The sequence below is a fragment of the Photinus pyralis genome, unplaced genomic scaffold (assembly GCF_008802855.1).
Source record: "Photinus pyralis isolate 1611_PpyrPB1 unplaced genomic scaffold, Ppyr1.3 Ppyr1.4_LG1, whole genome shotgun sequence".
Lineage (NCBI taxonomy): Eukaryota > Metazoa > Arthropoda > Insecta > Coleoptera > Lampyridae > Photinus > Photinus pyralis.
This window is the reverse complement of record NW_022170249.1, coordinates 53,695,793-53,717,376: the sequence shown is the minus strand read 5'-3', so window position 1 is coordinate 53,717,376 and position 21,584 is coordinate 53,695,793. Positions and strand designations below refer to the sequence as shown.

At 37.4% G+C, this 21,584-nt stretch overlaps 2 protein-coding genes across 3 annotated transcripts in view; one reads left to right on the top strand and one right to left on the bottom strand.

Annotated features, from left to right (window-relative positions):
• The window catches only part of LOC116162927, a 318,902-nt gene extending 311,276 nt beyond the window's left edge, over window positions 1-7,626 (top strand). Inside the window, exons 3-6 of the mRNA XM_031476698.1 lie at window positions 2,137-2,385; window positions 6,382-6,577; window positions 6,674-6,736; window positions 7,315-7,626. Coding sequence (XP_031332558.1) covers window positions 2,137-2,385; window positions 6,382-6,577; window positions 6,674-6,736; window positions 7,315-7,626 — 820 coding nt within the window. The remainder of the gene's footprint in view (window positions 1-2,136; window positions 2,386-6,381; window positions 6,578-6,673; window positions 6,737-7,314) is intronic.
• An 11,831-nt stretch (window positions 7,627-19,457) lies between these two features.
• On the bottom strand, window positions 19,458-21,499 carry LOC116159473. 2 transcript variants are annotated; one of them, XM_031472449.1, is made up of 4 exons: window positions 21,163-21,499; window positions 20,998-21,105; window positions 20,444-20,574; window positions 19,458-20,330 (listed from the first exon to the last, which is right to left on the bottom strand). In XM_031472449.1, exons 2-4 carry the CDS (start codon window positions 21,077-21,079, stop codon window positions 20,199-20,201), a joined length of 345 nt encoding a protein of 114 aa, XP_031328309.1. In that variant the 5' UTR covers window positions 21,080-21,105; window positions 21,163-21,499; the 3' UTR covers window positions 19,458-20,198. The 2 variants fall into 2 exon arrangements, with proteins under 2 accessions (XP_031328309.1, XP_031328310.1); XM_031472450.1 differs by having other exon boundaries at window positions 20,998-21,101.
• Window positions 21,500-21,584: the final 85 nt, after the last annotated feature.

Genomic DNA, 21,584 nt, shown 5'->3' with positions numbered 1-21,584 from the left:
CCCGTAGCTAATTCTGGAGTGTATGAAAGCGTAGTAGCTTGATATGAGTACATGAACATTTACACATTGTCGTAATTTTAATAACAAATAAATGTTGGAAGATAATGTCGTGCATAATCTATCCACGTGAGTCTCCCAATTGAGTTCATTGTCTAATGTAATACCTAGCAATTTGACCAAGTTTCTGGTACAAATAGATCTGGTGGCGGTAAAATTAATTTTTTGAGTTTTGCTGACGTTATGTTTTAATTTATTGCATTGAAGCCAGTCGTTTATTTGTCTATCAGCAATGGCGATACATTCATTTTGTGTAAGCGTATCTTTGGCCTTACAAAACACAGTGGTATCATCTGCAAATTGCACACATTTACCTGCACTAATTGAGTTTGGTAAATCATTGACATAGAGGAGAAATAAAATTGGACCCAATACGGAGCCTTGTGGGACGCCAAGGGTTACCGCTTCTAGATCGGAATTTTTGTTATTAACAGAAACGCACTGCATGCGGTCGGTTAAATAAGACTGAAAAAGATCTAGTGGTTTTCCACGTATTCCGTAATAATGCAACTTCTGCAGTAGTATTCAGGGTACCACGCAGTCAAAAGCTTTTGTCAGATCATACAGAAGGGCAGTAGCGTTACAACGATCTTCCAGAGCATCAACAATGAGATCAATAAGTTGAGAAACTGCTTTAGTTGTTGAGTGGTTAGCTCGAAATCCGTATTGACAATCCCTAAGGATTCGTGTTGAAGTAAGAAAATCGATAAGTCTATTTTTTATCAATATTTCTATTACTTTTCCGAGAACAGGCACAATAGAAATCGGGCGATAGTTACCTAAGCAATTTTTGTCACCTTTTTTAAACAGAGGAACAACCCTACTTGTTTTAAAGCACAGCGGAAATGTACCTTCAAGAAAGCAGTCATTAACTAAGTCGGTGAAATATTTACATATTATATCGATACAATTTTTTAGAATTTTACTGTTTAGGTCGTAGTAATCACAGCTGCTTGATTGAGATAGCTTTTTAACTGTATCGATCACTTCGTTATATGTGACGGGTGCTAGAAAGAAGGAAGTTTCAGGAGACAGTGTGTTTTTCAAATAAGTGTTGATATTGCCAGTGGAATCTAGCAGCGATTGAGCGATTTGATTGCCAATGGACACAAAATGTATATTTAATTCATTATGTGTCAAAGGAATATTTAGAGTATTTTTATTCTTATTAGCTTCCTGATGTACTACCTTCCATCCAGCCTTACATTTATTCTTGGAAGTAAAAATAAAACTGTTAAAAGCCTCTTTTTTCGTGTTCACGATTAATTTCGATACTCGTTCCTATACTTCCTATACACCTCAGCATGTTGATTCCCACCAGTAGAATCTGCTCTTAATTAACTTATTAACAAATCACGTTGTTATAATGAATTTTTTTAATGTCATATTTCCTAAAAGACTAGAACTGAAAATAACCGTTATGGACCGAAAAAAATGTGCAGAACCGAACCGTTAGAGCAAAGCGATGTAAGCTTTATAGGGGAGTCGATGGTGTTCGTCTGTTCGTTCGTGAACACGATAACTGCCAAACGCTTGGACCGATTCGGTTCCAACTTTGCATAGTTGACCTATATGCCAAATGTAACAAGCCTAATGATAATAGGCCAAATCTAATGACCCCGTGGGATCAAACCGAGGTGCTCTGTCGCTTTTTTAGCTCCGCTTTAAAGGTTTATTTCTTTTTAGAACCGAAACGAACCGGAACCGTTATAAATATTTTTACTTAAATATAAACAGAACCGGAACCGATATTTCATTTGGGCTTGGGTCCCACTGAGACAAACAAATCAAAAAAGTAAATATTTTTTGGGTGCATCGTGGAAGAGTTATTCGCTTACAAAGAGCAAAAAATGTGAGACAAAAATGTATTTTTCAAAAATTTCAAGAGTGGAAAATGGGTTCAACACCCCCCCCCCCACGGCTCAAAATAAAATCAATAAATTATGTTATGTTACGTTATTGCTTCATGTTACGTTAAGCTACGTAATGTTACGTAACGTTCTATTACAGGCGCATTAAGTTACATTATATTAACTGGTTTGTTGAACAATGAGACTGACTAGTTTCTGTGGGTTCTAGGTATGGAAGCCCTCACCATAGCCGATCGCAATCGGTGAAAACTCCAGGAAGAGCATCGGGACGACCGAATTACCTATGCTTACCACAGCAAAGATCCAGAGTCGCTTCCATGCCCAATACCGGCGTTGAGGAGGAGTACTATAGACTGAGGCATTTTTCGATCACTGGAAAAGGGGTCGTTAATAGAGGAGATAGTTTAAAAAGTAGACGATCGCGATCAAATAATTCCGTTGCTTCCAGTAACTCCAGGTAAGCCCCTAAATCTATTTGTGTGAGTAAACATGATTCACTAGTGTTAAAAATCCCTCGAAAAGGTGTGAATGAACCTATAATGAAATAATACGAAAGCGCTTCGGGGATTATTTTCTGTTCACCCTAAGATCCTATAGGCGTATAAATCAAGATGATTAAGGAAGGAAATTGGTTTTACAGCGGGTATTGGTTGCATTACAGTGGCCAACGTATTCAAGGGTTCCAATAAGTTACAAACTGTAATACGAAAGTAATGGTAATTTAATTAATAGCAAGGTTACATGTGCTAATATGAGCCAAGTTCAACGCCGTGTCACTACAACTCGGTAATGGGAAGGAACTGAAAATTACAAGAAATCTTCGAGGGCGGCTATCTATCTCAATAAAACTCAGAATAAATAGTCCTATTTAATTGCTACCACTTTGAGAATTTAGCGGCGGTCTTGACACTAAATTAAGCTATAAAAGATCTTGTTTTTTTTATAACACATTGCCAACATTTATTCTCTGCTATTCTCTTAAATAATTTTTTTCGAAGACGATGAGGAGAAGAGTACTCATTCACTGATATAGGTTGGGCGATTATCCCTAACGTGGAAAACAAAGTATGATCAGCGAAGTATATAAATTGCGTTAAGCACAAGTTTTCCAAGTAGAACAACAACTGCGCTAACTGTAAATACGTAATATTTAATTTGAGGTAGTCTGCAAAGTTTATGAAAGTTTTATTGAACGAATAGGGAATAACGTAGTGACACAGACGTAAATAAATAAACATCAGCCGTAGTAGGTATGTGAATTACAGGTGTTACACATGCAATACAATAATTGAGGTTTGTAATTTAAAAATGTAACAGTAATACCTACATACAAACGTTCAATGCTTATGTGATTTGAAAATAATTTGAATATTACAAAATCTAGTGTGGTCATGTACAGGGTATTTCAAGTTTAATGTCCCTATAGGAAACTTTTTTTTTCCAGACGGAAGATGGTTTTCACATTCTTAGGCGTATAACGGTAGGCGCTGCGTTTTCTCAAACCCGCCGCATAAACGGTCAACTAGTTCAGGGTTGAAAAATAAAATAAAATCTTGAGATCTGTCACAGCGGACGTTCAAGTCGATCTTGCATCGGTAGGAATTACGGTAAATTACCATTTACCGACCAAGTTACGTTAATAATACAATGCAAATTTACAATTTAAGAATTCAATCGCCAGAGATCAATATATTCAGAAGATGGCAATTAGAATTCCATGCGTTCTGACTTACGTTTTCAGCTGGTTTTTTAAACCGACGTGCACTTCGATGCATTTTACGAGAGAAAAGAAATGACAATTGACACCACAAAAATCAATAGATGGAGCCATCTATCAAATCGCTTACGTGGTTTTTTCGACAAGTAATAAACCTTAAACTTTTTGAAATGGAGCAGACGGGTAGCTTTCAACACAGTTTGGATTCGTATATATGATTAATTTTAGTTTGTTTTGTTGAAACCATTCACAACTGGTTCGGATGCGATTCCCTACAACTCATTCAATTAGCTATTGCTATTACACTTACTTAATTTGCCGGATAAAATTTCCAAATTCGGTAGTCCAGTAATGACCATTGTTACCTGGTCCAATTGCCAAAATCTTGTTAAGCCATGACTAATAAGACAAAACTCATATTCAAACGTTATTCAAGTCGAATTCAATATCAGTTTATGACAACTCTCATTAATTTTGTTTGTAAAATGTATTTCATTGAGGAAAAAGTATTTATAATCAACAGCGTTTACAGCTGAAATAGATACTCTCTAATGCGCCATATTTGATTTCCGTGCATTTTAATGAGCGTATTTCAATTCAATTCTACACCCTTTAAATACATTCTTGCTACTTGTTGTATCTCATTTACAATATACATATATTCCATATCCATAAGTAACACGCACTTCATGTTAAGTTCTAAAAACGCTGCCTTTTAAACAATTGACGCTAGGCCTGATGATGGCAATTCGCCGAAATCGATCGCCACAGAAAATCTAAAATCAACGTTATAACAAATTCGATTTTATTTACTAGTCTTACAATTTCAATTCCTTAGAAAATTTCTATGGCTAATAGGATTTATTACCGAATTTTTTATTAACATAATGAGTAATACACCTGAAAATGACGTATGTAATCTTGCAATTTCTATGCAAACGGTCAAGCCCCGAACTACACAGCAAAAACACCAACAGAAAATGGAAACTTTAAAAAAACGTGGCGCGTGTCGAAGCAGGACATTTGGGTCCCGCCATTTCGGTCCCGACATTATAATTCCGCCGTTACGGTATCGGTCATTTCGGTCCCGGTCGTTTTGATCCTACAATTTAGTCTTGCTGATACGGGCATTAATGAATTATGTTCTCTCCTAAAACGCAGCCTAAAAATTGCATTTCTCTGACTCTAGAACTGAGTACTTCACAAAATTAAGCGCTATGATCAGTAAATTATTTTACAAAATAGGGCTTTTTCTTTAGTGCGAACCTGTACGTCGTCTAATATAAAAACAGTCACATGTCCCCGCCTACTGCAAAACTTGTCTTTTTGTTCACAAGGGCGAGGTAGATATTAAAATATAATAGCATAATTTGTATACTCCTCACAGGCGACCAGTTTTGCAGTGGGCTAGAGCAATAGTTGATTGATGTTGAAGTTACCAAACGTCCATGTAATTGATAATGGAATTAGAACTACTTTACACAACATGGTTTCAGAAGGAATTGGCGACAAATCTCCTCAGGAAAATATTTAGGTACATGTTTCGGCAGAGTTTTGAATAATAATGCATAATGAAGACAAATGCTAGACCAGGGCTGTCCAAAATAAGGCCCGTAAGGCGGGCCGGTAAAATGTATACATTTACCTCAAATACGAAATACAATGTCACTGGTAAAGTTGCATACCTGATGTTAGAATGCGACTCTCCAAGTTGTATTTTGCTTAACTTGGGCCACTTGAAGTTGGACAGCCCTGTACTAGACAATAAAATGAATTACAATTATTCACACAAATCAAAACATAATCATAATCGTTTTTGGTATGATTATACAAAACTTCTAATAATGTTAATAATATTGACACCAAAAACTAAAATAAACAACACCAAATGTTTTAAAAATTAATTTTATTACTTATTTGCAATATATATAATATAACGTGGTCGAGATATAACAACCGTGGCACATTAAGCTAGTTCAGAAGTTATGAGCAGTTCCTTGAAGAAGTTCGTTCAGAAAGAATAAATTGTAGGACCAAAACGACCAGGACCCAAATGACCGGGACCGAAACGGCCGGGACCAAAACGACCGGGACCGTAATGGCGGGACCAAAATGTCATGGATTGCGGCGTGTCGCAGTGTATTAACAGGCGCCGCTAATCATCTCCATTAGAAGAACAACTGCATTTAAAGATGGATTATTTACGGCAATCTTATGATGAGATTATGGATAAATGATTAGGACACGAAACATCAGAGGAAACCATGTTGCAGGGGATGGAAAGTACGGAAAAATATTGAACTACCTACGTTTACACAGTTAAAGGTGAGATATGTAAGCGCTGCGCGGTTAGGGAGAGCGGGGAATCTCGACGGGCACTCGGACGGCGCGGTGATCGGCAGTATCCGACTTGCGGTGGCACTCCTCGCATTATTATTATTATTATTATTATTATTATTATTGGAAACTCGTGTGTTTTACAACGCAGCGGCGGGATCGGCTCTGTGCCTAGAATCCGAAAAGAGTATTTTACGTGTAAAGTGCTGTGGTTGCACCAAGGGATTGTGCCCTATCATGCGATTCTTACCAGGACCTTGGTAAGGACGAGTATTCTGCCGATTTGTAAGTACACGTTACCAATTTTACGCTAACATTCGTTCGTTACGAAACGAGCTTTTTTTGTGGCTTAATACGGATCTCCATAAACGTGCGAGGCAACGCCTGTACTTCGCCCAGCATTACGGTATCAAATAGTTTCGATACATTACATAAACGCATATTATTCAAATGCGTAGCCGACATCGAAGCGATCGAAAACCATCCGAAGATCGAAGTAGGCGTAGAAAACGGGAGATTTCCGAATTGCGTCGCGTTAGATCAAGGTCACTGCGTCATCGGTGTCATGACTCACGCGATACTCATAACTGCAATTGTAAAAATCGAAACGAGGATCCTAAAGATGCACGAATTAGAAATTTGGAAGCAATGGTTAACCAAATATTAAGTCGCGAACAACCCATTAATGCAGGTGCCAACGTTAACCACGGAAGCTTTGGAAATCGACTCGAAACCAGCTGATAACAGAGGAAAGGTAGGATTTGACCGTAAACGATTGGGAACAAAGGAATGCTCGAAACCATCGAGTACTTATGGACCAGATATGGCTAAACGTGCTCGTACCACTCGATGTTACAATTGTCATGAAACGGGCCACATTTCGAGCAAGTGTCCAAAGCCGAGATTAGAATGTAGTAACTGCAAGTTGCTAGGACACGAAGCCAAACAATGTAGATGACCGAAAGCGACAGTAGACGTCAAACTAATTTGCCCAATGAGTACACAAGAATGCTATTTTGTGGATGCCGAGATAAATGGTAATCCCATCAGGGCTTACGTTGATACGGGTTGCAGTATCGTCACCATCAGACATAAGGACGCAATGGGATTGCAACTGAAGTTACAACCAGACAAAAACCTGGGAGCGAGTATAACATTCCAGGTTGTGTGACCATCATAGGGGGTGTGATCGCTATCCAGAATATAAGCACCAACCATTTGACGTTTCGGCAACATCAACTTATTGCACGTGGGACGCCATGTGAAAACGAAATCTCCCAAAACGAGGTGAGCAATTTGGTTATTAATGCAGGCACCTTGCCGTCTTTTCAGTTAAACGATATCAAGGGGCGGTTAGGTCCTAATTTGAATGAAAGCGAATGTATTCTAGTATTAAATCTAATAAACGAATTCCGAAATTGCTTTGCTGGAAATACAACTGAACTGGGTAAAACCACTGTAACTGAAATGCAAATACTTTTAAACGATGACGTGCCGGTAACGTATCGCCCTTATCGCCTGGCGTATCCAGAGCGGGAGTCTGTAAGAGGAATTGTGCAAGATTTAATCGCTAATGGGATCGTACAAGAATCACAGTCTCCATATGCTAGTCCTATTCTCCTTGTGAAGAGGGAAAACCGGTGAATACAGAATGTGCGTGGAATATAGGGCCCTCAACTTAAAAACGATAAAAGATAAATATCCCTTGCCTCTTGTTGACAATTATTTAGAACGAATGCATGGAAGTAAATATTTTACGACGTTAGATATGGCTTCGGGGTATCACCAAATTAAAATGGCAGATGACTCGGTTGCAAAAACTGCTTTCGTAACACCCGACGGACACTACGAGTACCTTCGAATGCTTTTTGGTTTAGTAAACGCTCCGGCCGTGTTTCAACGCGCCATTAACTCGATTCTCGATAAACTTAGGTTTACAACTGCAATGGCTTATTTAGACGACATTCTGTTGCCTTCTTCATCCTTTGAGACAGGATTAGGATCACTACGAGAGGTTTTTACGTTGTTTCGGGATGCAGGGATGACGTTTCGTTTGTCTAAATGTCAGTTCTTCCACGAAAAACTTGAATACCTTGGGCACGAGATTAGTCCGCATGGCATACGACCGGGTATTGCGAAGATCGAGGCAGTGGAAAAGTATCCGAAACCAACTAACGTCCATGAGATACGTCAATTCCTAGGGTTAACTTCATATTTTTGTAAGTTTATTAAGGGATTTGCCACGATAGCCAAGCCGCTTACCACCCTTACGAAAGCCAATACGCCATTCACGTGGGGCGAAAATCAAGAAGAAGCGTACGAAGCCTTAAAACGAAAGTTGCTAGAACGTCCGGTACTAGCTCTATACAACAAGGATGCTCCCAGTGAATTGCACGCAGATGCCTCAAAATTTGGAGTCGGTGGTATACTGTTGCAGTGGCAGTCAGACCAAACGTTAAAGCCTGTATGTTACTACAGTAGACAAACGAGTAAAGCTGAACAGGGCTAACACTCGTTTGAGTTGGAAACCCTCGCAGTAGTAGAATCGATGAGACGATTCCGAATGTATCTACTAGGAAAACGTTTCACAGTAAAAACAGACTGTAACGCTATACGTGCGACCATGACTAAACGAGACCTTATACCTAGAATTGGGCGTTGGTGGTTACTCACTCAAGAATACGATTTTGATGTTGAGTACATGCCGGGCATAAAGATGGCTCATGTAAATGCGCTGAGCAGGAACAGCATACCAGGGGAAGGGATCGATTCCGATAACGATGCGCACTTACTGCATCTAAACGTAAACGAAGACGACTGGGTACTTGCTGACCAATTAAATGATGACTTTTGTAAACGATTGCACTCCACATTGACGAAAGAACCAATCGATGACGAAGAGAAACGTGTACATGACGAGTACGTATTAGAAAATAATCGCATTTACAAGAAAACAGCAAATGGTAGACGATGGGTAGTTCCGAAAACAGCGCGAAGTCAAATCGTGTTTTACCATCACGACAACGTCGGACACTTCGGCGCTGAGAAGACGTGTGCAATATTGAGGCGAAAATACTGGTTCCCGGATATGAAAAAATACGTAAAACGATACGTGGCCTGTTGCTTGTCATATATGTATAATAAGGAACCCACTGGAAAACGACCAGGATTTTTGCATCCAATCCCAAAGTTCGATGTTCCGATGCATACGCTACACATAGACCACCTCGGGCCATTTGTCACCAGTCGAAAGAAAAATCAGTACCTAATTACGGGTATTGATGGTTTTACGAAATTTGCATTCCTGAAAGCGGTACGAAATACGTCTGTAAATCCAGTTATTACTTTCTTGAACGATACCTTTAACATGTTTGGTGTTGTTTTACGCATTGTATGCGACCGAGGAAGTGCTTTCACTAGTAAACGCTTTGTCGAATATTGCAAATCGATGGGAATAAAAGTAAACTACAATGCAACGGCGACTCCACGAGCCAACGGCCAAGCGGAGAGATATAATCGAACAATCTTGAGTTCCTTATCCACTTCGACAGATGATGTAACTAAGTGGGATGATAGTGTCAGTCAAATACAATGGGGCATAAATACCACTATAAATAAGACGACGGGCAAAACCCCATACGAGTTGCTGCTAGGTTACCAACCTCGGCAGGCGAACGACGCCTTTTTGAGTGCCGAAGTTTGGCACGAACATCGGGATGAAGATCTCCCCGAAACACGAAAACGAGTGAGCGAACGAGTTCGCGTACAGCAAACTCAACAAAAGTTACGATACGATCAGAAACGAAAACCAGCCCCAAATTATCAGGTTGGCCAACACGTATTGGTACGCAAAAACGTTGCCGCAAACGACGGCAAAAGTAAAAAGCTCCTGCAAAAGTATAGCGGGCCATACGAAATCGCTAAAGTCCTAGACGTTGATCGATACGTTATAAGAGATCTGCCTGGAGCAACCCGATCCCAGAAGCCATACGAGGGTGTTGTCTCAGTGGACAAACTGAAGCCCTACACTACGACCCCAGAGACCGACTTAGTGGTCAGCGACGACGGGGAACAAGACGAAACGCAATAAAATTTAAGACGATACACGGTAATGACCTATTACATACGCCCTGAAAACGATAAATAAATCCTAGACCTCACTTTAAAAAAGGGAGGGGGGGGTCTTCTTCGTGTAAGTTGTAGTTACGAATGTGAGCTTGAGACTTGACACGATAAGATACGGACATTTTTGTCGTATACGTAGGAAATATGTATTGGTTAACTTTCTTGCCCACCACTTAATGGTAGGACCTGACAGAAGTCCACGAGGACGTGGGCAACGGCGCGTGGCCGAGTTGTAAGCGCTGCGCGGTTAGGGAGAGCGGGGAATCTCGACGGGCACTCGGACGGCGCGGTGATCGGCAGTATCCGACTTGCGGTGGCACTCCTCGCATCTGTGTTCAGTTAAATTTTTACTTTCAGAGTATTATACGAATTAATTAATTAATTATTGAATAATAAATGGTTATTGGGAACTCGTGTGTTTTACAGATACAATAATTTTTTGTTGTTAAATCAGAAGAGGTTAATAGCGATTTCACTGAGCGGCAACGCAAAATGAAACTACCCAAAACCGAATTAAAAAAGTTTGGAGGCCTGTTTGTAGTAGTTTGAAAAAATTTCAATATTTAATTTTCGCCACCATAACCAATTCCAAAACGCGTGACGTTATCGAGAGCTTTCCCCCAACTGCAGAAAATGACCCTGATTATGAATTGTAGATTGGGTAAGGTAATGAAATTCGTACATTCAGAGGTGGAAAATGACAAGAGAGTCACTCTAGCCATTGAAGGATTTTCACTAAGCAACGATGAGAAATTCAAGAAACCTAGAATTGAAGTCGGAAGCTAAGACTAGTACAGCGTCCGGTCTTATCAGAATGGATATAACCTCTTTTTTTAGGTGCACATTTTGCGATGGGAATCATCTAGGCCCTAGATTCTAGGGAATCATGCAGCTGAGCAATGGTTTAAGGGTCAAAAAATTACGCCCGACGAGAAGAGGAAATGTTTAATGATAAGCGTGCATGTTTTCGGTGTGCAAAAATTGATCATTGGGGACGTAAATGTAAGGACAAGCTAAATTGTGTCTTAGGTTTTTGACTGTCATTTCTTAATAGGTGCTATTCAAATTGCTAATGTTTGTGATTGGTCCATTTTAAAGGATGCATAGAGGAATTAATGTATGCATTCTCTTAAAAGAATTTCTCTGTATACTCATTAGCCTAAATTGTTTTATTAAATATTGACCACATCACATACAAAGTAAGGCAGCGTTACGAAATATAAAATTCATAGAATTTACCCTCCAAATACTTTAAAACGTAAAACATATAAAAAACTGAATGATTCTTGAAAATTGAAATTACATTTACATAATATTTCTCTCATTTATTCCAAGTTGTCGAGATAATTCTATTTGACCAAAATCGTTGATCCATCGAAATTAAATAAGCGAACTTTTCAAATCAGATAGTATGTTAAATAAACTCGGGAGAGTCAAACTTCTTTAAAATTTCTGCTTTGATAGCAATTTAGTATTGAATTTGTTCAATTTTTGTCGTTCCATACTGCAATCTGACGAATCTCCTACATAATAATCTAATCATCTCCGATTTTTATTTGATAAAATCGGGATTACTTTTCGCCGCTTCTTATAACGTATATCGCTCACCTCGCCGATTGCCTTTGTGCTCGGATCCTCTCATTTAATTAAGTAAATCAATGTAATCCCTTTTTTCTCTTGAGATTTTCATCTCTTTTTGGATAACTTATTTCAGGTTGGATCAACCGTTAGGTAAGGAGGTTAACTGCCAATAGAGAACTAAATTCGCTGTTAACTAGATTTTTAAATAAATAGTCTTTATACCTACAATATCCAATAAAATACACACCTCTGACAACATTAAGTGCCGGTTTGCTAGTAGATGAAACTTGGTTTGAGATAAAGCTGAAGCTTGTTATAATTTAGCCATTTAATTTGCCATGCTTGGTTTGTCATCTTAACCTCAATAGGTCTTCTACTATTATTACGTCTTCGCTTGTGATGAGACGATGAGAGGTTTATATAATTTTTTTACGTCATCTACCTTTCATCCATTAAATACTCATCAGTTTTCCGTTAGATACCGCCTTTGTAGCTGCGGCGTGACTTATCCTGCATTGCTTGTTTAGTTGTACGGTTTTACCATTGAATAATTACGCATACAGAAATCGTGAAATGAGTGAACGAAACCGTACACAACCACAGAATGTATTTTCAAGTAAAACCTTCCACAATAGGAATTAATATCGACTTGCCGAAAAGTTGGACTTTCGTAGAGCTCTATGAAAGCGAAGCCATATTCTGATTTTCGGAGACATAAGTGAACTTGGACATAAACTTTTATAGTAGTCGCACTATGTTTTATTACACAATTCTTTTGTAAAAATATCTGCAATCATGTCATTTGTGCCCACATAATTCAAAACACTGCACCACTCGCTATAATATCCCATACAACATGATAACGCACATCGATACGATTGGATTCACGGATAACTTCTGCGCAATCTAGTTATCACTGTGCACCTGTATCTCCGATGAGTTCTTCAGTGATCCTTCGCAGATAAAGCGGTTCTTTGCAGGCCTCGATGATGGCTACGTATTTCGCCTCGCTACTGGACAGCGTCACACACTCCTGCTTCGAGCTCTCCCAATCGTCGAATTTCCAAGCCGGAAACAGCATCCTGTGTATGATTTCCTATCGATAGTACCACTCGCCCAATCTGCATCAGTATAGGCGGTGAGGCGTGGTCTCGCGTTTCTCCAATAGCAAGTACTGATCCTTGGTACCTGTCGTTACCATACGTCCCTTCCTCCAAAATTACTCGTCCCTCATACTCACGGGTTCGTCCTGAGTCTCAATCCGAGGCTGTTGCTGATTTCGTCCAAATCTGCAATGCTGAATTGCGATTGTCGATTTGCCTTGAACCTGCCCGACCACTCGTTACCGAATAAGGCGATTGCCGTCAGCTTTTTCTAGCCTTTAATTCACGAATACACAGGGCTCGTATGTCGATTTCACGTAGCCAGAATCGGCTTCCGTGCTATTTTAGTCTTTTTGTTTGGGAACATCTGAGCAGGTTGTTTTTCATACCATATGGTGCAGTTGGTGCAGTCGCTGGAGATTTATTTTTTAGGTAAACGGCAGTGCTGACAGATTCTGCCCAAAAGCACTTGCTAAGATTTGCGTCAAAATGCAAGCACTTCGCCCACTACACCACTAACAAGACTTTCACATGCCTGTCCTGCTGGTTCTCCATCTCAACCACGATCTTGTGGAAGCAGTTTAGAAAGACTCACAGTCAAGTCCCACCATCACTATTCACCCCTCACCCGCGTTCCGTCATACATAATGCTCCGGAGTAGGGGTTCCGCTCCCGCATTACACACGAGTCTTCCTGAATGCAGAGCTGAAGGCATTCTTGACGTCCAATGACGCCTACCTCTCTGATCCTCCACACTGTTCTACTATTTCTCTCAGAGCGTCGACGGTGGATTTTCTTTTCTCTTCCTGAAAGCAAATTCGGCCGCGGAGAGTTGAGTCCAGCCCCTCGTTTAGAATCTTTTGTATGTGTTTACCGGCAAATTCAGTAATGCAGATGGGTCGGTGTCCCCATTACTGCTGGGATTAGAATTAACCTGCTCCGTTTGTAGTTCATCGAGTAAACTCTTGGGCGCAAAGCGTTATTGACCACTCTAGTCCAGTATACTTTATCCGATTTTGAAAATTTTTTTTTCAAAATTCCTACCACGAAAGGGCGAAAAAATCTCATTTCGATGTGATTTGGTATCTGGGGTTTTTTTAACATGAAAATCACGAATCTGGAATTCTTGGCCGGACAACGAAAGTGGAGAGAATCTTAATAAACTATCGGTGCTAAACTTTGCAGATTATACCGTGATATTCATTTAGAAGTAGACATAGAGATTTCCTATGTCCAGTTTTAAATGACAAAAACTGTTGAAGTACGTCTAATTTTATGCAACTAAAATAACTTCTTAAAACAAATGAAGATTTTGTTGTCATATTAATTCATTGGATTATTATTGCTGAAGAAACACTTCATATTGTCAATTTGTATAGTGTCGGTAATAGTTTCAGGAGCGTTTCTGGGTTCATCACTTTAAAATGAGTGGTTATTAAAATGCGATCCACATAAGACACCCTAAACAACCCCCAATTTTAACGGAGGTCATGAAACTGAATGTTGTAATTTTTGTGGAAAAGAATCCCATAAGAAACTTAAGGGAAATAGCGATCGAATCGAAACCGATTAAAACAAGTTGTAAATCAGCATATGCATGATTAAAGCGCATTTTTGGTAATACAGGTCAGTATTTTATTAACGAAGTTTAAAATTATCGATCTCACGAGTAATTTTGGCTGCGTTAAATAATTAATTTTATTTAATTTCAATTGACGGTACGTCTTCATTTAGTAAAACAAATCGCAAAGTAAATAATAAGTTTTTATACTGGTAGCGCTATCTAACGGTAAAATTATAGTACCTCCGAAACCCATATCGAAATTATTTTCTTCAATTATCGATCTCACAAGTAATCTAACTCAAAATAGACTAATGCCTGCACATCTACACTATAGCAGAAAGCTTTTAGTGAAAATTTGAATTCTCTAGCTATTGTAGTTGTGGAGATCTAACGCGGACAGCCGGCCTGCCAGCAATGACGAATATAATAGCGTATTTTTTTCAAAAATGCGCTAAAAACTTGTCTGTATCTGATTCACAAATCATTGACGCAGGGCCGCGCTTCATGATGGAAGTTGTTTGACACAATTAGAACCGCGTGTTTATTCTCGATCTTTCTTGTAGTGGACTGTATATATATTTTTCGTTGTGGTTGAAGGAATGGTAAAAGCACTCTTGTTAACTACAACTATTTATTGATCTACTACAGAATACTTCAACCAACTACTTAATACTACTAAATGTGAATAACTTCTTTAGGGTGGCAACCGGTTAAGGCCTTAACTTCTCCCTCGACTAATCATGGCCGTAACATACCGGCCGCCTTGAACAATGTAAATACATTTTCAAAATACATAAACAAATAAACAAGTACTTAGAACATAAATACAATGATAATATATAGTCTAACTGTCTTTCGTAATTACAAAAAAAATTCATGCATAAATATTTACAAGATATTTGGATTGTCATTTTCATTTGGGAAAATACATAATTTCGTCACTGCACGTTTTACTATTCTTTTGTTCACTAACACAGAGACTACACGCACAATGTTGTCTGTGCCTGGGTGAAGCTCGGTGATACGTCCCATGTGCCATTGTATCGGTGGTGTATTTTCTTCTTTAAGAAGCACGATGGTCCCAACGTTTAGTTTTTGTTGAGCACTCTGCTTCCATTTGCTTCTGGTCTGAAGCTCGCCAAGATATTCACGATGCCAACGTATCCAGAAGTGCTGCACAATTTTTTGTAGCCGTTCGAAATATTTAACCTGTTTTCCTTAATGTTCATATAACTCCTTTCGGGTAGCGTAAAGTCACTAGATATAGAAAGTACCGCAATCATCCGCCATTTTTGGGCAAATTTGCTGCCAACTTAAAGAAATTGACAAATAAAATCTGAATAGCTGTCATTTTTCATAACCTAACTTCATAGTACTGTCATGTTTTATAAAAATATATACAGATATCTCCAAACAGGTGGAACAATCACTAACATTAAAGTTACTAGAATCTGGTAACTTCCGCCATTTTTGGGCAAAAATCATGCGTTCTCTCTCTAACACACGAGCCCAATGGATTGCGGTACTTTCTATATTTAGTGACTTTAGGGTAGCGAAGTTAATGTACGTCCCAACAGGAAGTGAGCGGGTGTCAATGGAATTAATTCATCAGGTGTGGAAGAAAGAGGGCATAGGGGTCTGGAGTTAAGTACAGTGTTAAACTGTTCAAAATTTAGATGGGACTCTCCCATGACACGTTTTAAATGGTACTTTGTTCTTTTTACATTTGCCTCCCAAATATCCCCAAAATGAGGTGACCTTGCCGGAATAAAATGCCATTTCAGTTACCAAATAATTGTGGCAGAAATCAGATTCATTTTTCAAAAATTCATCAATTTTTTTTAATTCGCCACTTGCACCAACAAAATTGGTGCCATTGTCGCAATATATGTTAGCCGGTTTACCCCTCCTACCAATAATTCTTTTCAAAGTCGCAATAGAACAATCTGTCGTTAAATTAGAGACTGCTTCAAGGTGTATTGCCTTCGTGGACATACATATAAACATAATCAATTTAGCACCCCTTGAAGATCTAGTGCTTCTGTCACGTAATTGAAAGGGTCCTATGAAATCTCATCCACTATTAACAAATGGCAAATATTGAGTGATTCGATAGGAAGGCAAATTAGCCATGATATTGTTAGCCAAGTTGAGAGGATTTGCTGTGAAACATTTTACGCATTTATGCATCACGGAACGGCATAAATTACGTCCACCTAGTGGCCAAAATTGTTCTCGAATTGACGCGAGCAACATTGTTGGACCGTAATGCAATAACTTCACGTGTTGCTGCTGTAATAGTAGAATTGTTAATTTATGCTTTTGAGGTAAGATAATAGTGTTCTTTATCGTGATCACAATTTGACATCTGTATCCTACCCCCTCCACGGATTATTTTGTTTTTATCTGTAAATGGATTTAAACTCAATAGTTGACTCTTTTTGTGCAAGTGCCCTTTCGTTAATAATTGATCGTAGTCTTGGGGAAAGGCTTCCCTTTGAGCGAATTTAACGAGCCATTTTAAAGAATCTTTAAAGTTCATCACACGTTAAAGGTCCTGTTGCCTTAGGCAAATTTTTAAATTTTGCTTTTAAATTAAAAATGAATCTTAAAACATACGAGAATGATCTTTGCAGTCTTGTAATCGAAGAAAATCTTTCAAATGCAATAAAGTTATCGTAAGTTGCTAAATGGATTATCACTCGTTGTTCTGGAATATTATCAATAGTTCCATTTCTCCTTATTGTTTGAAAATTTATCTCCTCTCGTAACCATATTGGCCCTGACCACCAAAGTGTACAACTTTCCAGTTCTTCAATATTTATTCCGCGTGAGATTAAATCGGCTGGATTGTCTTTAGAGGCAACATGACGCCACTGATTTACGTTAGTTAACCCTTGAATTTCGCTAACTTTTTTTTTGTTTAAAGATTATTTAATAAGTATTTAATAAAAAAGGTTTAAAGATTTAAGAGAGGAAGAAAATTTCATCTAAAGTGATTGTAAAAGGAAAAGTGCCCATAATACTAGCAGCATTGCCGCGCTGAATGGCCAGACTAATTTTTTGAATAAGGAATGTTTTTGAACGGTGCTCTCCTGTGGCATTTTTCAATTTCTTTCCTAAAGTATTTACAAATTGCATAGCTTCCGTACACCACGGCCCAAGGGTTTCAACAGCGAAAGGTAAAAACTGGTAACCTGTATTGATAATTTCCTGATATTTCCTCACCTCGTTAGCAGCAGCTTGTCTCGCAACTTCTCCAGTGGAATGCGAAGAAAGTGACAAGTGAGAAGAGGCAAGTGTATCAGAACTAACCCTATTTGCTACAAACGTTTTCCACCTATTTGGGGACCCTTGAATCCAACAAAGTGTTACCTCAGAGTCCGTCCAATAATACACATTATCAATTTTTAAATCCATATCAGTTTTTACTCTTTCGGTTAATTGTGCCGCTAATAAAGCTCCGCATAGTTCTACCCTCGGAAGAGTTATTTGTTTAAGTGGTGCTACGCGTGATTTTGCTGTTAACAATCCGGCCGAAGGACCATGATTATTCTCGATCTTTCTTGTAGTGGACTGTATATACTTTTCGTTGTGGTTGAAGGAATGGTAAAATCACTCTTGTTAACTAAAACTATTTATTGATCTACTACAGAATACTTTAACCAACTACTTAATACTACTAAATGTGAATAACAACTTCTTTAGGGTGGCAACCGGTTAAGGCTTAACTTCTCCCTCCACTAATCATTGCCGTAACACCGCGTGAAGTAGATTTCTTACGTAAACGTTATCATTAGTCGAATTTTACACTCCTCTTGCGAAATCTATGCAGTCGCTTTGCAGTTAGAAAAGTGTTACTAAATACCCCACAGTAGGCCCATATTTCCCAGTAAATAACGAATTACTAAGCAAAATGTTAATAATTGAGCAAAAATCGCGGAAATGCGGCGTTTGATGATTTAAATGAAAATTACTTCAATTGGAAATTTGAAATGGAAATGTTGCTTGTTAAGGAAAATTTATGGCATAATATTTAATTAGGCGACCAGTTCTTTGAAGCGAAAACCTCATAATTTATAATATAATAATGGAGTTAATCAGGAGAAGGAAGAGATTGCAAACCTTGCGACACGAGTGCTAATTAAGTGATTATCGTTAAAATTGTTGGAAATATCGAAGCGTTTGCATTTTGTGTGCACTGAGAGAAAGGTTTATTTATAACAAATAAAATTTATTTACTGTTAACAAAATTCATGTTTAAATATCAGCTGTCAAATATTATTTTATTGTTAAATAATAACTTTGCTACAAGTTTACAAATATGTGTAACTTAATATTAAGAACAGTTTTTTTATTATTACCAAGAGATTTATGTACTTCTACTTCCCATTTATTTATTATTAATATATGAATTTAATAAATACTATCAACAGGTTTAGTGGTAAATATGGTCAACTTTAATATTAAGAATTGTTTATTCATTATAAAGAGTTTTAGTTAATACATACCATAAGATTTGCTAATATCACTGCCATCCATTTATTAATATTTACTGTGCGAATTTCACAGCAACTATTTATAAGTGTATTTGTAAATATGTTTAACTTTAATATTAAGAATTGTTTCTTTATACTGAAGAATTTCAGTAAATAAACACTTTCGATTTGTTTGTTACTACCACCCATTTATTTATATTTAACACACTAATTTTATCACAACTAACAAAAAGTTTATTATTATAATATAGTATTTTAATCGTTAAGAAAGATATCTGATTATTGGTTGTTAGGAAACTTAAGTTAATCCAACAAAACTAAGGCATTGCATAACAATTAACAAATATTACCAACAAAAATATGAATTTTATTTACCTACGTAATCCCGAAAATTTACTATACAGCAAAGAGTAGTATTCTTTGCTATACTATACAGGATGCACGTGTATTCTGACACAGATAAAATACATTACACAGAAATGTTAACACTGTTCAGTTGGAAAGGCTTCCTTTTTATTATTAGCAGCACTGTGCCACTCAGAAAATCTATACCGTTTAGGTCAAAATTTAACTTCAGGATTGGTTAGATATATAATACAAAACAACTTTAAAACATGTATTAGAAAAACAAAAAATCAAACATAAAGTATACATTTTCTCAAAGAAAAAGTTTCTACGTTTTCAATAAAGGATCAACTCAACAGTAAAATGTATAACTAAGCCAAACGCAAATGAAAATCTATGCATTAATTTACTACATATGCAACACACAGGACATAGTACAAATACAGTTCGATGTTATGTTAGAATCTAAAGCTATATTTTAAACATATTTACGACAGTCTTTCCACCAGGGACTAAATGTATTTGAAATGAACGCAACTTTTTAATATGAGTTATATCATAGTATTTGAATTTGTGGGAAACAGTATTTAATATATAAGCACAGCTATCTGTGTGCAACAGTACATCACTTATAACTAGACAGAAAAAGAACACCTTTTCCTTTTGAGTACAAATAATTGATTTAACAATACCGAATGTTGGAAGTTCATTTTCTTCATGGTCAGGAACTATTATGGCACAACTCTAAATTTAATTCCATTCAATTTAAACCACTCAACCTCAAAGAAAGGCTCCTCATCACACTTCTTTAAAAAATAATTATGATTCTCTCCTAAGGGTATAGTTTTTCCAAACTGGAAATTATTATGTAGCCCTACTTTAAATTGAAGTCGGTAACAAAGGCGAAGCTGGTACCTTATTGATAACGTCTTCAGTATGTTTATTCTTGAGGCAACAATGTGACAATTTGTTTTTCCTATTTTGTGGAATGCTTCATATCTAATTGATGATAAAGCAGAAAGAGGTCCAACACGTTCTATGATACTTGTGTAATGAATTAAAAAATGGAACCTCCACAGATTGCAACTTCTCAATTTTCGTGGCAACTGCTGTCTCCACATCTCCTGCCAGCTAAAAAAACAGTATAGTAATAAAGTGCAATTGCTATTTAGCAGCTTAAAAAATAAAAACACAATACCACATTATTGAATTGAAATTATGGAGAATATAATAGGTAAACCCACCTCTACTTTTAAAACAATTCCCTCCTTACAGTCTGCTATTTTTGGTTTCCACTGCTTACTACCAAATACATGCCTGGATTTATATGGAAGCAGCGAACCCATCAAGGATAGCATGACATAATGTTTATAATCTGCAACAGTACAATAGATAGGTAAATAACTATGTACCTAATAGGAAATATTAAGTTAGGTATGATGTTCGAAAACAGAAAAAAAATTGATTAATCTAAAAATCTATAGATACTGTATAATAAATCAAGCGATTAAGTAGATACAGAAACTTTAGTTAATTTTCATGATTAAAAAATTTCGTTTAATAACAAGAATGATTATTAAGACAAAAATAACTGCGTTAGGTAGTAATAAATCAGAACTAGGGTTACAGTTAAGATGTTAACTATTAAGAAACGTTTCTTTTAAATAAATATACTTCTATGTATCTCGCCAATGATGAATGACGCCAATAAATATTGTAGGCAGCCAAGCACAGCACTTGTAATATGAACACGTACATACCTACTTAAATTTGCAATAAATAAATGAATCATTATTACCTTGAAAGAGGGCTGTAAATTCTCCAATACCGATGATTTGTAATGTTTCATCCAGGTCCATTTCTGTATCTCTATCTGCCATTGTTATAATTAGGTGCTTCACACTACCTGATAATAAATTGCACAACATTAAATTAAGGTAAAAGGGAACGATTTCGCACTTACCATTACACGGTTTTCAGTGGTTTTAATACTCGTAGGTGTTAGTAACACAGCAATTACACACACAACAACACCGTATAGGAATTTTGAATTGAAGGTGCACGAACTATAACAAAAAGACGGCACACAGAACAGCACAGTCGACAGTCCAACTGTTATACAATTATATGCGCTCCCAAGCGAAGTGAGATAAGTTAGCGCCGTGTCATCACAAAGCTTAATGATATCGAACAAAGTTAAATATTAAGATATTGTTTTTCTGGTAGTTAATTACCATCACTATTAATAAGATTTGTTAAACACTTACAAATGAATATTTAGTTTAATAATAACAATTGGATTTCTTAGTTTCTAAAAGAGCACGTTTCTGAAAAATACGGAAGGTTTATGATAAATAAATTTCAGCCAAATAAATCCCTTTCTTA

Bases quoted from the DNA above. Each gene is read 5' to 3' on its own strand.
- LOC116159473 (XM_031472449.1), bottom strand. From the start codon at position 21,079: ATGGCAGATAGAGATACAGAAATGGACCTGGATGAAACATTACAAATC. The intron at 20,575-20,997 runs GTAATAATGATT...GTACTGTTGCAG, and splicing joins ATTTACAGCCCTCTTTCAAG to ATTATAAACATTATGTCATG. The intron at 20,331-20,443 runs GTGGGTTTACCT...CTGTTTTTTTAG, and splicing joins GAATTGTTTTAAAAGTAGAG to CTGGCAGGAGATGTGGAGAC.